The 18,674-nt window shown below is 38.9% G+C and overlaps 1 protein-coding gene across 1 annotated transcript; it reads left to right on the top strand.

The window, feature by feature from the left end:
* The first annotated feature begins 2,547 nt into the window (after nt 1–2,547).
* On the top strand, nt 2,548–17,056 carry LOC125485557 (gamma-adducin-like). Its single transcript, XM_048608756.1, has 6 exons — nt 2,548–2,583; nt 3,921–4,040; nt 4,985–5,074; nt 6,233–6,356; nt 8,496–8,579; nt 14,228–17,056. Exons 1-6 carry the CDS (start codon nt 2,548–2,550, stop codon nt 14,497–14,499), a joined length of 726 nt encoding a protein of 241 aa, XP_048464713.1. The 3' UTR covers nt 14,500–17,056.
* The last annotated feature ends 1,618 nt before the right edge of the window (nt 17,057–18,674 follow it).

Here is an 18,674-nt window from a genome sequence, read left to right as displayed (position 1 = left end):
GGTCAACATGTTATGTAATTCCCCAAAGCTTCCACCAGCAGTGCTTTCCAGTGTCTCCAGTGCCAGAATACATCATTTCAGACAGCAGACTGGACAGCGTAGGTTGACTAAGTACAAACAAAATTCATTACTCATAGCAATTCAATTGACTGTTGGCTAAGACCTAGTTCCAGATGTATAAACTTTTCTTCCTAACATAATAATGATTTCCGGCTGCAGCTATCCTATTTTCTGTGATATGAGACTTTAAAACATAGTTCATTCAGCCCATCTGCTCTGCCATTCATTTGAGATCATGATCATTTTCTTACACATGGAATGTAGGCGTTGCTGGCTGGCCAGAATTTATTGCCTGTCTCTAGTTGCCCTTAAGGTAGTGGTGTGCTGCCTTCTTGAATATGCCCCCACCTACATCAACGGAACTGAGATTGAGTGGGTGAAGAGCATCAGGTTCCTCAGAGTGACAATAACCAACAACCTGTCCTGGACTTCCCACGTATATGTGACAGTCAAGAAGGCGCAACAATGCCTCCTCTTCCTCAGGCAGCTCAGGAAATTTGCCATGTCCTTAAGGTCCCTCACCAACTTCTACAGATGCACCATTGAAAGCATACTGTCCAGGTGCATAACAGCCTGGTATGGCAACTGCTATGCCCAGGACCGTAAGAAACTATAGAAGGTGGTGTGCACAGCCCCAGACCATCACGGAAGCCAACCTTCCGACCAGAGACTCCATTTACACAGCCGCAGAAAGGCTGCCAACATCAAAGATCCATCGCACCCTGGTAATGATCTCCTACAACCTCTTCGGTCAAGCAGAACATACAGAAGCCTGCACACGCACATGAGAGGTTTAGGAACACACTCTTCCCGGCCGTTATTAGGCTGATGAATGGACTGTCTAGCCTCAGATAAACCTGATCCTGCTAACGTTGATCTCGCCTAGTGCACGCCCTGTGCAATGTAACCTGTATGCCTCCAAGTCTTTTTGATCTGTACATCCTTTGCCTACAATGAACTGCCTGTACAGCTCATAAACCAAGCTTTTCACTATATTTCGGTTCACATGACAATAAATCAGTCAGTTATTGTTGTCCATGTGCTGTAGGTATACCCACAATGCCCTTAAGGAGAGAATTCTAGCATTTTGACCCAGCAATGGTGAAGGGATGGTATTATATTTCCAAGTCTGGACGGTGAGTGGATTGATGAGGAACTTGCAGTTTGTGGTGTTGCCATGTATCCGCTGCCCTTGTCCTTCTGGATGGAAGTATTTGTGGATTTGGAACATGCTGTCTAAGGATATTTGGTGAATCCATGCGGTGCCTCTTGGAGACAGTGGGAGTGGATGCTTGTAGATGTAATGCTAATCAAGCAGACTGCTGTGTCCTTGATGGTGTCAAGCTTCTTCAGAGTTGTTGGAGCTGCACCCATCCAGGCAAGTGGGGAATATTCCACCACACTCCTCACTTGTGCCTTGTGGATGATTGTCAAGGGTCAGGAGGTGAATTACTTGGTGCAGTATTCTTAGCCTCTGTCCTGGTCTTGTAGTCACCGTGTTTATGTGGCGAATCCAGTTGAGTTTCTGGTCAACAATAACCCCAAGAATATTGATAGTGGGGGATTCAGTGATGGTAATGCCATTGAATGTCAAGGGGCGGTGGTAGATTGCCTTTATTGGAGATGGTCATTGACTGGCATTTGTGTAATGTGAATGTTGCTTGCTACTTGTCAGCCTAAGCCTGGATATTGTCCAGATCTTGTTGCATTTGAACATGGACTGCTTCAGTATGTGAGGAGTTGCAAATGGCGCTGAACACAGTGCAATCATTGGCAAACATCCCCACACCTGACCTTATGGTGGAGGGAAGGTCATTGATGAAGCAGCTGAAGGTGATTGGGCCTAGGACACTACCCTGAGGATCTCCTGCAGAGATGTCCTGGAGCTGCGATTATTAGCCTCCAACAACCACAACCATCCTCCTATGTGCCAGGTATGACCCCAATCAGCAGAAAGTTTACCTTCTGTTACACATGGATTTCGGTTTTGCTTGTGCTTCTTGATGCCACACACCGTCAAATGCAGTTTTGATGTCATGGGCTGTCATATTCTCCTCACCTCTGGAATTCAGCTCTTTTGTCCATGTTTGAACCAAGGCTGTAATGAGGTCAGGAGCTGAATGGCCCTGGTGGAACCCAAACTGGGTGTCACTGAGCAGTTGCTATCTATTAGCACTGTTGATGACACATTCCATCACTTTACTGATGATTGAGAGCAGACTGATGGGGTGGCAACTGACCAGATTGGATTAGTCCTTTTTCTGGTGTACAGGACATACCTGGGCAATTTTCCACATTGACTGGTAGATACCAGTGTTGTAACTGTACTAGAAAAGCTTGGCTAGGGGAGTGGCAAATTCTGGAGCGCAAGATCTGATAATCCTCATCTCCACTTTTCTGATGTTTCCACATAATCCTTGAAATCCTAGCTGATGAAGAATCTGTCTAAGTTAGTACATTGTATGTAGGAACTGAAATTGTACTCGCATGCCTGCATACCTACCTCCACTGACTGTGTGCAATGTACGTGCTGTTGGATTACACCACACAGAAAATTCTAAATGCTAATTAAGAAAAATAGTGCCGTTGATTTGTTCCGTATCATTAGCTTGCAAATACTTACTTGTCCCTCCTCATGAACCTGTCTTTTAGCTCTAAGTCCTCTTCCCATATTTCCCTTAAATCTGATGACCATATGTTCCCCACAATCTTTTGTAATGTCCTGTCAGTGTTGAGTATCCCAAATCCTCCATTGCCACCATATTTCATTCTATTCCACTTGTGCACCACTGATTAATTTCATTAGCTAGCCCCCACCACCAACTTTCCTGAATATTATTACCAAGAGTCAGTCTTGTTCCTTCTTGTAATGTTAAGAGCCCTCTTAATCTTTTGATCGAGCTTAGCACACTATAACGCGAAGGATTGATAACAACACAAGATACCCTTCAGTGTTGCTGGATAGCCAATGGACAAAATATTTAGGTTCCCAAGTACCCATTAAGACTATTAAGGTTCACCAAAATAGCTTGGCCCCCGATACATTGGGAGTTAGTTTTGTTTGTTGCAAATGCCCATAGGCTTCCTGGTTCAGTGACCAATCAGATACAGAAAGAGAAATTGAGGCAATGAAAGGCTAGATTGAGGGGGGGGAGGTGGGAGGATAAAATAATTCTTTTTTAAAAAACAATTTACTTTTTAACGTACAATAATTAAAATGTGAAGAAAGAATACTTCACACTTATTCTCGCACTGAAAATTAACATTCGTATCTCATAGAATCTGTGTGACAGTGAAGATCTACCACATTATTAAAGGCTTAGCGTGAAATGCACCAGACCTTTGTCTGGTGAATTTTATTGTGGGTGAAACAAGTTTATGCTATTTAATGTATTTGAATGGATAACAGTTTCTTAGTGAGACACCGGTAGTGCAGCTTTTAGAAGAGAAGAACATCTCAGACAGAAATTTCCTAATTTCTCTATTTCATAGCTGAAGTAACTCCATGGAGGCTGGTAACCCATCACCAAAACATCCTTTATTTACACGTCGAGAGTCCTTGACACTGACCCAGCTTCCTCAGAGCAAGCTGTGAATGAACAGGATGTCTGACACTCCGGTTCTTATCTGTCTGTCAGGACTCCCTGATTGGACCAGATTAACAGCCTCAATCAGGGAACTCATTCTAAGAGGTCCACCTGGCTGAGCTCATTACAATCAATAAAACAGCAAATGTGGAAAACAGTCCTACTTCGTTTAATTATTGGAGTGCTGCCAGACTTGCATTACTTTGACTGCAAAATGTGGGCTATTATTTTTCTAAGAATTATGTAGATATTTTAACCTTTTTTTTGCTCCAGTGGAAAAAGACAGACAATACGTCAAAACAAAGTAGTGGAACACCAATCAAGATAGAAGATCCTAATCAGTTTGTTCCATTAAATACAGATCCCCGGGAGGTCCATGACAGAAGAAACAAGGTAAACCTTGTGGCAGTATCTGGTTTCATATGTGAAACCTTTTATATTTTGTTTTGTATTCTCTTAAAACATTAATCTCTTTTTAATCAATTTGTTCAGACATGTTACAACCCATCTTTGGAACAGATCTTGAACCCAAATCTTTTAGCTCAGAGGAGGGACACTACCACTGTACCACAAGAGCACTGTCTTAAAACATTAATCTGTTGTTCAGTGGTCCAAGTGGAAAATATATATTTCAATTGTTGAAATAAGAAATATGTTGAATTCATTTATGTGCATTATCACCAAATTGTGCATTGTCACCAAGTGGTACATTGACTATTTTATTTTGTTAAATTCATCTGAACAATGTTCAAATATTTTCGTAAACATAACTGAAGAACCGTTAAGTGAAGCTACTTTCAATTAAAGTACTTTTACTGCTTCCAAAGTTACCTGTATGGAAACCTGCGTTTTGGATGGCATGGTCCAGTGAAGCAAAGTGGGGTGACAAAAAGCACACTGCCTGGAAATCAATCAAGTGGCATACCTACATAAAAAGCACAAATTGAGAGGATAGGAAGTATGTTAAAATGGTTACTTTCCCATGCAGTATTTTTAAAATTCTCTTTAATTTGCATTTTTAAATAATGTTCTTCATATTTGATTCCATTTGTAGAGAATTTGGCATTGTCGTATTTGTATAATGTGAACAGTTTGCTGTTTCCTCAGTTTCATGTATTCAAGGTGAAAAGTTCTTCCAAAAGCCTTTGAACTTTTCAGGATAATGTCTTCTAACCAACCTGCCTGGAGCCAGATGGTTTTAATTGAAGGCAAAAGAATTGCACAAAGCTCTTTGATTAGGTCAAAGCTGTTTTATATTTACAGTAGTGTCATGTCTCCTACTATACACAACTATATACATGTCTGAACTAAGGACCAACAAATTATTTTTGTTACAGATTCGTGAGCAGAATCGATATGACATGAAGACTGCTGGGCCACAGTCCCAATTGCTGGCTGGTATTGTTGTAGAGAAGAAAAGTGCCCCGGTAACAGTTGTATAAAATATTTAATTCTGTATTTTTTTCTTTCATTGAGTGGTTTATGTTTTTACAAATAGTTACAGTTCCCATCATTTAAAACATTAATATTTAAGATTGAACCACTAATAACTACCAAAAAGTGGAACATTAACTGGATTTTTTTGATGGCAGCAGCAATGCCAATTATTTTAAAGACTGATCAGTGTCAAAGAAGCATGTTTACTTTCAAATGATTGAGATGACTAGAGTGTGCTGTGCTAGGCTATTTCTTTTTTTTTGAAGAATATTTTTATAAAGAAAGGAAGAAAAACCATTGAAAATGTTTGAGAGTGACATACATTTCTAATAGAATCAAGTGAAACTATTCAGTATTTATAAATTTGGGCATTAGTCAAAGGTAGACAGCAGGAACTTGTTAAAGACAAACCTTGTTCAAAAGATTTGATAGATTTTTGTAGAACTGGCTGAAATGTTGTTACCCCTAAAAGTCATTGTTGTCTCCATTTGTTGTTAATATGATGATTTGGATTTGGAGACAGGAGCATATTCTTAAAATTTTGATGGAAAAGTGACATGTTGAGGTTGAGGTTGCAGAGCAGCAATGCAAAGAGATCTTTATGTTCTCATGCATGAATTGCGGGTTAATATGCAGATACAGCAAGTAGGCAGAAAAGCTAATAGAATGTGATAGTTTATTGTGAGGGGAATTGAATGCAAGAGTATAAAGGTTATGCTTCAGTTATAGAGGGTATTGGTGAGACCATGTACAAAGTACTGTAGTGGTCATCGTACTTACAGAAGGATGTCAATGCATTAGAATCAGTTCAGAGACAGTTTACTAATACCTAGAGTGAGAATTTCCTTAATGAGGAAAGACTAGACAGTTAGTTTAATGCTATAGTCATTAATGTTGAGATGTCCTTAGGTGATTTTGATGATATTAATTAGTTCAGTTAAAGTCATACTTCTACATTGCCCTTACTGTGAAAGGAACTGATTGTATCATTATGCAGGAGACAATTTACTATCATTAGTCATTTACTACAAAGTTAAAATCAAGCTGTAGGAGATGCTGTGAATTTTGAGGATATTGTGATGAAGTCAAAATTCTCTGCTGCTCAAACCTAAAATTTTGTAAATATATTTACCTCCCATCCTGTGCAGCTGGAAATTAAAGAACTGGAAGATCAGTTACCACCAGGACCGCCAAACCCATTCAGTTACCTGAATGAGTGTGAATTGGAGGAATACAAAAGGATAATTGAACGGAAGCAACAAGGATTGGATGGTAAAATAAATTGTTTAAGATAGGAAAAAATTGATTAAATATGCAGAAAATTATAAATCACTATTGTATTACGGAGAAGGAAATAAGTTGTATTCTAATAAATTGAAAATAATGACCTCTTGTGGTTAAAGCTAAATGCTACATGTGAACTTTTAATCTTAATAGCTATTTGTTTTTGTGGGTTTTTTTAGAATTTCAGTTGGACCCTAACATATGAAATATCATCCATATCCACAATAGCTGTATTCTTCTTAGTTAAAGTGTTGAAGCTGTTGATGCTTTGTTCATGATATTTGAAGTTACTAAGTGGTATTATTGGCTCACACACACAACCCATTGTTTAAGATTGAGATTTACATTTTTAGACAGCCTGTGATTAGAAGCCGGTGTAGTATTTTCTAATTTTTCAGGTTTACCTACATAGTTCTTCAGTTGAAATTAAGCTCCCAGAGGCTTGTACAAGGGTTGTTCTAGAACTGGTTTTTCAACGTGGATAAGGTCACTTCAGATAAGCTCTTGCCTTGCTCTCTCTTTAAAGAGGAGTGATATCACCTTGCCTGCAGTGAAAATGTTAAAATTAATTTTTGGGTTGAAGGAGCTATGTCCCTGCTACAAGGTATTAGAATGTGTTTGAAAAATGATATATTTGATCAAAATGCATCAACTTAAAACCTTTCATGACACTGTTTGCAGTTTCTTGGCTATTGGACGGGAAGGGTTGTATTTTTTTAAAGATTATAATTGTGAGATTTGAGAAATGATGAAAATAGATCAGTTTTAGACCAGTTTTCTTTAGGGGGATACATGTTCCCACCTTTAAAATGCATATTTGTTTCATTGTAAAAATTCATTGATCTATTCTGTTCCCTTTTATTGTCCCAGTACTGAAAATTTGTTTTCCTTGCTCCCTTCATTTTACTTTGGGTTTCAGATCTTTACCTTTACTTTTTTCTAACAGGCAATAAAACAACTTGGATATCCTAAATAAAAACCAAAAGAACTGCAGATGCTGTAAATCAGAACTCACTGCCCTGAGGAAGGGTCACTGGACTCAAAACGTTAACTCTGAATTTTTCTTCACATATGCTGCTAGACCTGCTGAGCTTTTCCAGCAACTTCTGTTTTTGAACTTGGATATCCTGTGGTATAGACAGTTGTACCAACTGCCCTGAACCATGTTTCAACCGATCCTAGAAGCTAAAAGCCAAGCAATGTCAAAAATAAACAGATTTTTATGGCCCAGGTTCTTGATCTTTAGTGAATTGCCTATTCTAAGCTGGAGCAGCAAGAGAAATACAACAATTGCTTTGTGCAAATCTTGTCAAGAGAAAAGGATAAAATAGTCACAATAAAATATTTCCAGTTGCTAGCCACATCCATGTTGAACAGATAAACCAGAGTTAGGTTGTTGTGCATGCCCAATTCTCTTTTTTTTTCTCTTCCCCTCATTGCTCAGCAGCTTGTTTCACTGTTTAGGCTGACTTGTGAAGCTTGAACATTTGAGCAGTATAATAGAAGGCTCTTAGCTCCTGAAACAATATTTGGCATGAGTCACTAGCATCAAGACCAACATTCCCTCTGAGCTGTGCATGCACACAACTGCTGAGAGGGTTTGGCACACCCATCACCATGCTGGTACCATTTGCAGTATTGATTTTCTGGTTCTGGAAGTCACTATCACAAATGGACCTCTGAGGTCTATGGAGCAAAAAAGAAAAATCACGGCAACGCTGATCAGGGCTTAAGAATATTTAAAATTAATTTTGTGTTGATCTTTGTCATATCTTGCATCCAAATGATTGAGTTAAAGAAACAGATGGAGCTTATTCAAATTTGTTTGCTGGATATTGTAACCTGCTTACTTTTTGATCAATTCGTTATTCTGCTCAGTTTTATGTAGTTCATTTATGAAAAGAAAGTTGCTTTCAGGTGTTTTTCATGAACTCCAGCATTTCATATTCCACAAAGCGAATTAGCAGAATTAACCTTACCATGATAAATTGCTGTTGTTGGCTTTGTGCTTTGTCTTTGTAAAGAATATACATTTTAGTTTGTAGTAAAAAAAAGCATGATGATATCTTGCACTGCATGTGGTATTTTAACATCATTTGAATAGAAAAACTAACTCCTTTTCTACAGATACTGAACAGGAACTAACATCAGATGATGGTTCTGCGTTATCACCACCTCAATCCCCACAAGGCATACCAGCAAAATTAGAAGGTGGGACGCTAACTGTAGTTTATTATCCATTTGCTTACCCTTTTGGCATTTGTCTGAATCTTTTACATATTTCTGTTTATATCATAAGGAAAGCATTCGAGCATTCTATTTAAACATCTACGTACCATCACATGAAGATTGATTTAATATTTTTGAATGAGTGCTAACTTTTGTACTGTGCTGTATCTCCTTGTGCATTATTGACTTAAGTAATGACACAGATCTTTTTTCATACTGATATACATACTTAGCATTTCAGAAACAATATTAACAATTTCTATAATGGAACTCTTATTTGTTGTAAAAGTCCATTTCCTCCCCCCCACCCCTCCAGAATTGATCCAAGCTCAATAAGCATCATACTCTTTATTATTCAAAGATACCAGAAGAACAAAGAACCATACAGCATAGGAACAGGCCCATTGACCCTCCAAGCCTGCGCCGCCACATTTTGCCCTTCCATTACTAAAACTGTGTTCACTTACAGGATCCGTAGTCCTCTGTTCCCTTTCTATTCATGTACTTTTGTAAATGCTGCTATTGTGTCTGCTTCCACCACCACGTCTAGCAGTATGTTCCAGGCACTCACCACCCTTTGTATGAAAATCTTGCCCCGCACATCTCTTTTAAACTTCCCCTTCGCACCTTCAATGTGTGTCCCCTAGTAATTGACCCCTCTACCCTGAGAAAAAGCCTCATACTTTCCACTCGAACCATGTCATTCATAATCTTATAAACTTCTAATAGGTCACCACTCAACCTCCAGCGTTCCAGTTAAAACAGACCCAATCTATCTAACCTTACTTCATAGCTGAAATTCCACCCCCCCATACCAGGCAACATCCTGGTAAACCTTTTCTGTACCATCTCCAAAGCATCCACATCCTTCTGGTAATGTGGCGACCAGAACTGTGTGCAATATCTCAAGTATGGCCTCACTAAATTCCTATAAAGCTGCAGCATAACTTGTCTATCCTTATATTCAGTACCCCTGCCAATGAAGGCTAGTATTGCCATAGGTCTTCTTTACTACCTTATCTACCTGCACTGCCACCTTCAGTGATCTGTGGACTTACACACCCAGATCCCTCTGCATATCAACACTCCTAAGGGTCCTGCTATTCACTGTATAATTTCCACCTGTATTCGATCTTCCAAAATGCATCAGTCATTTGTCCGGATTAAACTCTAGCTGCCATTTTTCTGCCCATGCCTCCAACTGATCTATATCCTGCTGTATCCTCTGACAATCTTCCTCACTATCTGCAACTCCACTCATCTTTGTATTGTCCGCAAACTCCATTAGACCAGCGACATTTCCCTCAAAACCATTTATGTAGACCATGAACAGCAGCAGTCCCAACACTGATTTCTGTGGAACACCACAAGTGACAGCCCTCTATTCTGAAAAGCATCCTTCCACCACCACCCTCTGTCTCCTATACCAAAACCAGTTCTGTATCCATCTTGCCAGCTCACCCCAATACCATGTGACTTCACTTTTTGTACCAGTCTGCCATGAAAGACCTTGTCAAAGGCTTTACTGAAGTCCACGTGGACAACATCAACCACTTTTCTCTCAATCATCTTCATCACCTCCTCAAAAAAATTCGATCAAGTTAGTGAGGCATGACCTCACCCCCACAAAACCATGCTGTATATCACTAATGAACCCACTTGCTTCTAAATGAGTATACATCTTGTCCCTGAGTATCTTTTCCAGCAATATCGCCACCACCAACGTGAGACTCACAGGTCCGTAGATATTAGGATAATCCCTGCTACCCTTCTTTAACAATGGGACAACATCGGCTATTCTCCAGTCCTCTGGGACCTCACCTGTGGCCAGAGAGGATACAAAGATGTCTGTCAATGCTCCAGCAATTTGTTCTCTTGCCTCCCCCAGTATTCTGGGATAGATCCCATCAGGACCCAGGGACTTATCTACCTTAATACTTTTTAAGATGCACAACACCTCTTCTTCCTTTTTAATAGCAACTTGGCTTAGAAACTCGACACTTCCTTCCCTGAGATCATCCTCCACTAATTACTTCTCTTCAGTGAATACCAACACAAAATTTTCATTTAGGACCTCACCTACCTCTTCTGGCTCCATACATAGATTCCCTCCTTTGTCCTGGAATGGGCCAACCCTTTCCCTGGCGACCCTCTTGCTTTTTATATATGTATAAAAAGCCTTGGGATTCTCCTTAATTCTGTTTGCGAATGACTTTTCATGACCCCTTTGCGCCCTTCTAATTCCTTGTTTAACTTCTTTCTTGCTTTCCTTATATTCTACAAGGGCTTCATCAGTTCCCATTCTCCTAGACCTTATGTATGCTTCCTTTTTCTTTCTGACCAAGGGGTCATAACATCCCTGGTCATTCCAAGGTTCACGTAACTTGCCATACCTACCCTTCATTCTTGCAGGAACGTGCCACCCCTGAATTCTGATCAACTGCTGTTTGAAATACACCCACATGTCCAACGTGGATTTACCCTCAAACAGCTGCCTCCAAAATTCTCCAGTTCCTGCTTAATATTGTTGTAGCGCACCTTCTCCCAATTTAACATCATCTTCACCCGAGGACTACTGTTACCCCTATCCATGAGTATCTTAAAACTCATGGTATTATGGTCACTGCTCCCAAAATGCTCTCCCACTGAAACTTCACTCACCTGGCTGGGCTAATTTCTCAAAACCACGTCCAGTATAACGCCTTCCCTGGTTGGACTGTTTACATACTGTGTCAAGAAACCCTCCTGAATGGTCCTAACAAATTCTGCCCTATCTAAGCACAAAGTGAGTCCCAGTCAATATAGGGGAAGTTAAAATCATCCACCACAGCAACCCTGCTGTTTTTACATCTTTCTATAATCTGTCTACATATTCTCTCCTTTATCTCCCGCTGGCTGTTGGGAGGCCTGTAGTACACCCCCATCATTGTGATTTCACTTTTCTGATTCCTGAGTTCTACCCATATTGCGTCACTGCACGAGTCCTCTGTGGCCTCCCTCCGTATAGCTGTGAGATACTCCTTTACTGTTAATGCAACTCTCCCATCCCTTTTACTTCCCTTTCTATCACATCTGAAACATCTAAATCCTGAGACATTCAGCTGCTCCTCTTTCAGCCAAGTCTCTGTAATCGCAATAATGTCATAGTTCCAAGTACTGTCCAAAGCTCTAAGTTCATCTACCTTGCCTGTTATAATTCTCGCATTGAAACACATGCATGTCAGACCACCTCCCCTGCTCTTTTCAGCGGTGTTCCCTGTCTCTTCTTGTTCTTAGACATGTTTTCTGTATCTACAACCCTATTATTTGCATCCATCCTTAATTCCATCTTGGAAATAAATTGTCTGTCTCGCATTCTTTTGTTTATCACAACTTATTTATTGGAAATACTCCAATTCACTTAAAGTCCAACAACACACCTGACTAAGACAGTTAATATTCTGGTTTTTTTTTCATTAGTATGCCTTCTCAGCGCATTCCTCAGAAAATAACCACACATCAACTGTGTATTCTCCCCTTCCTCATGCAGTGACACAATTTTGTTTACTCTGGTATATCATGAATAGCATTCTAAGACCACTTTAATTTTGTACAGGTGATTTGGAAGGTTATGGTAACATAGTGGTTATGTTATTGACTTGATAATCTAGTATCCAGAAATAATCTGTCGACATGAATTCACATCTCCGTGGCATAAATCTTGAATGGGGGAAAGAAATTAGTATCAGTAACAGTAATCGCTTAACTACCAGATTGTTTAGGAAAACAAACTGATTCATAATATGCCCTTGAAAAGGAAACCTTCATTCTTACATGGTCTGGCTTCCAGACCTAGATCAAATTACACATAGGTTGGTAGAATGGGCAGCCATGTGGTAGATGCACATTAATACAAGAGGAACACTGATAGAAAAAAATGAAAATCAATATAAACTGAAGGATCCAACACTCCGGCAGGTTCTTGATCAAAGAAATCTAGGGACATGTGCACAAATTGTTGAAGGTCATAAGTGACCTGAAAAGAGGCATAGATTACAAATGATGAACTTTTATAAAACACTGGTTTCGACTTCAGCACGAGTACCATGGCAGTGTCTGGGTACCGCATTTTAGAACATGAAGGCTTTAGAGATGTCAGGAAAGTTTCACATCAGATTCACTAATTACACGTAAAACATGTTTGGCTGTACTGGAGCTGAAAAGATTGTGGGGGGAATTTCATAGAGGCATTAAGAATGATGAACGATCCAGAGATTCAGATTCTCCAACACCAAACCTGAACGTTATGATACAATGATCATTGTCTTCTGAATGTTCCCCCACTGACACTTGATCCACTTGGCCCAAGTCATTTCCAAGGACCAGGCCTAACAATGCATCCTTCTTTGTTGGACTGGATGCATACTGCTGTAGCAAACAATCCAGGAACACTTGCCCCTGGCTGCCCCTTAAAGTAGCAGTATCCCAGTCAATATTTGGGTCATTAAAGCCCCCTGTTATAACTGCTCTATAATACTGGCATTTCTCTGTAACTTGCCTGCAGATTTGTTCCTCTACATCTTTTCCACTCATTGGTAGTTTTTAGACTAAAACAGAGCAATGTAATTGTTCCCTTTCTATTCCATAGCTGTATCCAAATTGACTCTGCCCTTGAACCCTCTGAGACATCATCTTTCTGAAGCACTGTACTCCTTAACCAACACTGCTGCCTTTCCCCCTTGCCTTCGTCTTCCTATCTTTCCTGAACAACTTACTCAGAAATATTTAACAGCCAGTCTTGTCCTTCCTTGAGCCAGGTCTGTCACCACTACAACAACAAAATTCACATTGATCTGTGTAACTCACCAAGCTTATTTACTATACTTTGTGCATTTAAGCACATGCATATTAACTCTGTCTTGGACTTGTCTTGGAAGTCAGAGTAGGGGAGAAACTATCTTTCTACTTTCATGCTTGCCATCTGTTCTCTTCTAATAATCTTGTTTCCCATGTGGTGTCAAGTTACTTTAAAGTCTTCCCACTGGGCACTAGCAAAATGCCCTGCAAGGACCTCCGTTCCATCTCAGTTCAGGTGTAACCTGTCCAGCTTGTACAGGTAGCATCCTCTTCAGAGTCTGCCTCAGGAATCTAAAGTCCTCCCTCCTGCAGCCACACATTCATTTACCTGATCCTGTTATTTCTGGACTCACTGCACTTGGCACTGGAAGTAATCCAGTGATGACTACATTTTTGGTCCATAGAATAAGTGGTATTACTACAAGAGGAAGAACAATCTGAAGTGGTGAGATCAGATTCAAACATGACTTTCAAAAGGGAATTAGATAACACCTTTTTTAAAAAAAAGGATGCAGGGAAAGGGCCAGGGTGTGAGATTAGCTAAATTGTTCTTCAGCCTGCACAGGCTTATTGGGCGTTCTGTCCTATAACTATTTTATGATTACGTGATTGCCTTTTGACTTGCTGGGTCATTTCAGAGGGTAATTATTCAGTTGGCAAGGTTGATTTCAAGGGTGATATTTGCCAGCTTTGCCAGTGACACCCACATTCCATGAATAAACGAACAAAACAAAAATATTTAAGACTTTCATAATGGATGATTAAATTCTTCCTTATTGATCATTCTGCTTCAGAAAACAATGTGCCAGCAGTGGTGGTGAATGGAGGAAAGGAAGATGGACAAGCTTTAACAGAAGATGTGACCAAACGTATCAGCCAATTAACAACCAGCACTGTGGAAAGTGTGGAAATTACCATCAACACAACAGAAAAGATAGATTTGAATGTCAGTGACACCCTTTCACCTGAAGGGTCTCCTTCTAAATCACCCTCCAAGAAGAAAAAGAAATTCCGTACACCATCATTTCTGAAAAAGAACAAAAAGAAGGAAAAGGTGGAAGCCTAATTTGTATGCAGGGATGCTGCACAAATGAAAATGCTGGTCGGATATGTCAATTTTGTATGCTTGATATTGACATGTTCCTCAGCTAAATGTCAGTTAACTGTGCACTGACCTAGAATACAAGGCCAAATCTATATAGGGGTTATTAATCTGACATCAAAACATTTTATTGCAAGTTTGTTTAGTAATTAACTTTTTGCCAAAAGTAAATCACGTTCTAGTGAATTCTAGACTTGGAACAGTTATACTGTGGAATTCATTTTGATCTTTTTTAAAAAAACTCATCTCATTATGTCCGCCAAAATGTGGAATTTTATACATTAAACACAGATGATTTAATCCATTGCTGACAACTTTCTATCTTAAATTTTTAATACTATGAAATAACTGTTACTAGCATGCAACACAAGGGTCTAATGACAGAATAAAGAATGCCTGACTCTAGTATATTCAAGTTGTATCAGGCATATCATAGTTTTTATATTAGTGGACTAGATGAAACAAAACTGGAGTCATGTCAAGAGTGTTTTTTTTTAAATGCTTTACTGCACTTTTTGGTGATACATAACTTACTAGCAATTTAAATCCTAAGTGAATCCGTGAGGTAACTAAATGAAGGAGAAATGATGCTACCAAAAAGGAAATGGCAAGGTGTGCAACAAGAATAAGTTTCGGAGAAAGGATTGAGATTATAACAAAGTGGTATTACAGCAGTTGACTTTTTTGGGGGAGTGGAAATGTGGCTCAATTTGTAGAGATATTAAAAGGGAAAAAAAGGCATGAAAATAACATTTTAGATGCACGATCTAAAATTAAGCTAGAACATAACACCAAAACCAATGGCTGCATGTTCCAAGTGACCCAACTATTTTAACTGATATATTTTTAAATCCCCTTGCTGTCTCCTATTTGAAGCCCCCGAGAAATCTGATGATATGAAATAAAAAGCCTGTTTTGTAAGAATGGCACCATATCTTGGCTATACCTTATGGTACTTGATTTTGTTAGCCAGTAGGTGTAACCTGCTTTCTTGGCTTTCCCACTGATTAGCCTATGAGTTAGTTAACACTTAGACCTCTGAAGAAATCTGTGCCCCATAAAGTTGGTTTCCCCAGTTTAAGACTGGTATGAAAATAGATGGCTATTTTTGTCTGATTTTCAGCGAATTTAGTCTGTAGGATATTAGTTACTTACACTGATTTTTGAATCAATATTTTGAAAATATCTTTTTTTTAACAAACAGCAGCTATCAAGAGAATTTCCTTTAAACTATATTTTATATGTTCTCTTGTAATGCGTTTGCCATAAAATTATTTCTAATGTACTATGGAATGTGCAGATAAGGCTTTTATCTTGTTGAAAGACAAATGATCAATGGTGGGTGCACTCAAACAGCAATTTAAGTTGCGATTTACAAATTTGCTGTTGTACTGTTCACTTTCTCCTCCTTTGGTGTGGACATTATGCTTCTGCTAACAAGATGATGATAGGGAGGAAAAGGCATTTTTAGTTTGATTAGATGTTTCAGAACAACTTAAGGAAGGTATTTTTGTAAGCGTCAAAACTATAAAAGATTTAAGTACTGTGATCTTTAAATAGTTTCTCCATATTTGCACCCCTATGTTTTTACAGAAGAAAGACAAGGACTTCTGTTGCTAATATTTTTACAAATAGTTATCTTTTCATGGTAACTGCCAACAAAAAATGAGTAAATTTAAAGAAATGTTTGATTCACAAGTTGCAATGAGAGAAAGCCACTACATGAGCTATCAAAAAGAATAGATAAATTAAACCACTAGCATTGGGGTCTGTGATCAGAATCCCAATTAGTAATGTGAATGGTAGTTTGATTCTGAATAATGTATGTTGATAAATGGAATTGAAGTAGTTGGAAGATTTGAGGAGATGGGGATTGGGCTACAGCAATGCATCTCTGAAAGGGAACAACACGTCAACACTAAAGAATTACTGGAAAGATTAAACTAATAATTAAACTTTAGTTTTAAGAATTGAACTTTTTTTTTTATTAACTGTTTAAGTAGTGATTATCCAAGCTGTGTGCTTTTGGTAATTTTTCTGTTTGAGGGGGGGAATTCCTGTCTATATAATTTATGCAGCTATACATTACTTTGAGTTAATTCATCTGGTTAGCACCATAAACACGTGCAACGACCCATTGTCCTGTGGAAAATGCTTAACAAAGTTGCTTTTAATTGTGTAGCAAATCAATGTAAAATCCACAAATAAACAGTATTTTTTGATGTGGAAATTCAGTTCCCATTTTAGAAATCTATCATTTGTATCGTGTACTGGATATTTTCCAATAACCTTATTATCCAATTAAGCCCTAATTATTTGATATAGTGTCCTTTTAAAATTATATTCTGACAAATTCCATTGCTTTCTTATATTTTTGAAATTCTATAAAGCATCCAAATCTTTGGAGCATTTCAAAGTCTGGAATCTGCTTATTGAAGAATGTAAAATAAATGGCACTCTGTATAGTAGCTTACTTGCTCTATGAAAAATTAAATACCTACATATATAAAGACACCAAAAATTGTCTTATCTTTGTTTATTACAATCAAGCTAACAGGATAAACTGATTCTTGTCCCACTCTCCCACTGGTCATAAGTTTGGAATTTAAAATTTTAAGAGGTAATCTTGTCACATTTGTATCAGTGTGTATATAGCTCAACTTCCGAAACAAATCAGCTTACTTATTTAAGAATTAAGCAAATACTTTACTGCAAAACAAAACATTGTTTAAACTGCAAATGTATGCAAGTATTCATAGCATCTCAACCTCCCAGTCTGGGGTTAAAAATTTACAGAACTTCAGTTACATATCAGTTAAATACAGAAGAACAAATTAGCACGTTATCAGAAATGTTTAAAGTCACTTTTTCCACACCAGGTTTGGCATAAGAATTTCTTCCTAGATCAGTTATGACTGGTTGAATTCACTTTTTCTGGAGACAGTGGTAATAGAATCTGGATTCTCTTTTAGGAACTTTCACTTGGGAGAATGAGGTTTTCCATTGGATTTTCAACTCTCAAACTTAGAAAGGTTTCCAAGAAAAAGAGCAAGAGCGAAGGTGTCTGCTCCTGAGGCAAATTATCTTAGGATCTCTTGATCTGTGTTCAAGTCTAATAGTTTATTGTACCTACAAACTGGGTCATGTACCCCCTCTCAGAATGTGTTGCTGACTTGCTATTTCCACCCAAGCAGCTTACTCCTTCTAAAATGCAACATTGGCTACTGCAGTAGCCAGAGACTTATGCTTTGCAAAGTTCGAGATGTGTTCAGTTATGTTATAAAATTAATTCTTTGCATAACACACTCGTAACACCTCCATCCTTACCAGAAATGAAACATTGCCCTTTCTTTATCGGATGTCAAAAGATTATAATAAGCAGTTATTGATTCTAAGATCAATAACTTGTGTTATTTACATTTAGGGATCCAGGTAATTCAGCCCAAGGTTAAATTTTGGACAGAGCATAGCCATCACATTGGAACTTCAAATTTTTTTGGCTGAATATCAATTTTGTTGAGATTCATGACAAGTTTCTCTCTACAAAACCTAGCAAGATCTCCGATTTATCTTGCCAAACTGGCCTCATTAAATACCTTGTGGTGCCCCTCTCAGCTGATTCCAGCCCCATCCTAGTACTTGCCATTCATTATGTATTTCTGGGATGTGGGCCTCACTGGCTGGCCTCCATTTCTTGCCCATCCCTTGTTGCCCTTGAGAAGGTGGTGGTGAGCTGCCTTCTTGAACCGCTGCAGTTCTCCTGCTGTGGGTTGACCCACAATGCCATTAGGGAGGGAATTCTAGGATTCTGACCCAACGACAGTGAAGGAACGGCGATATATTTCCAAGTCAGGATGGTGAGTGACTTGGAGGTGGTTGTGTTTCCATATGTCTGCTGCCCTTGTCCTTGATGGAAGTGGTCGTGGGTTTGGAAGGTGCTGTCTGAGGATCTTTGGTGAGTTTCTGCAGTGCATCTTGTAGATAACACACACTGCTGCTGCTGAGCATCAGTGGTGGAGGGAGTGGATGCTTGTAGATGTGGTGCCAATCAAGTGGGGGCTGCTTTGTCCTGGATGGTGTCAAGCTCCTTGAGTGTTGTTGCGGCTGCACCCATCCAGGGAAGTGGGGAAAACTCCATC

This window comes from Rhincodon typus, chromosome 20 (genome assembly GCF_021869965.1).
Source record: "Rhincodon typus isolate 14 chromosome 20, sRhiTyp1.1, whole genome shotgun sequence".
NCBI lineage: Eukaryota > Metazoa > Chordata > Chondrichthyes > Orectolobiformes > Rhincodontidae > Rhincodon > Rhincodon typus.
Note: the sequence above shows the minus strand (reverse complement) of the source record. Positions and strands in the feature narration are given on the sequence as shown.

What these genes read in the sequence shown, in the direction of transcription:
- LOC125485557 (XM_048608756.1), top strand. Translation starts at nt 2,548, where the DNA reads ATGCCTGCATACCTACCTCCACTGACTGTGTGCAAT. An exon ending in TCCATGACAGAAGAAACAAG is followed by an intron (nt 4,041 to 4,984) that starts GTAAACCTTGTG and finishes TTTTTGTTACAG; the next exon opens with ATTCGTGAGCAGAATCGATA. An exon ending in GAAGCAACAAGGATTGGATG is followed by an intron (nt 6,357 to 8,495) that starts GTAAAATAAATT and finishes CCTTTTCTACAG; the next exon opens with ATACTGAACAGGAACTAACA.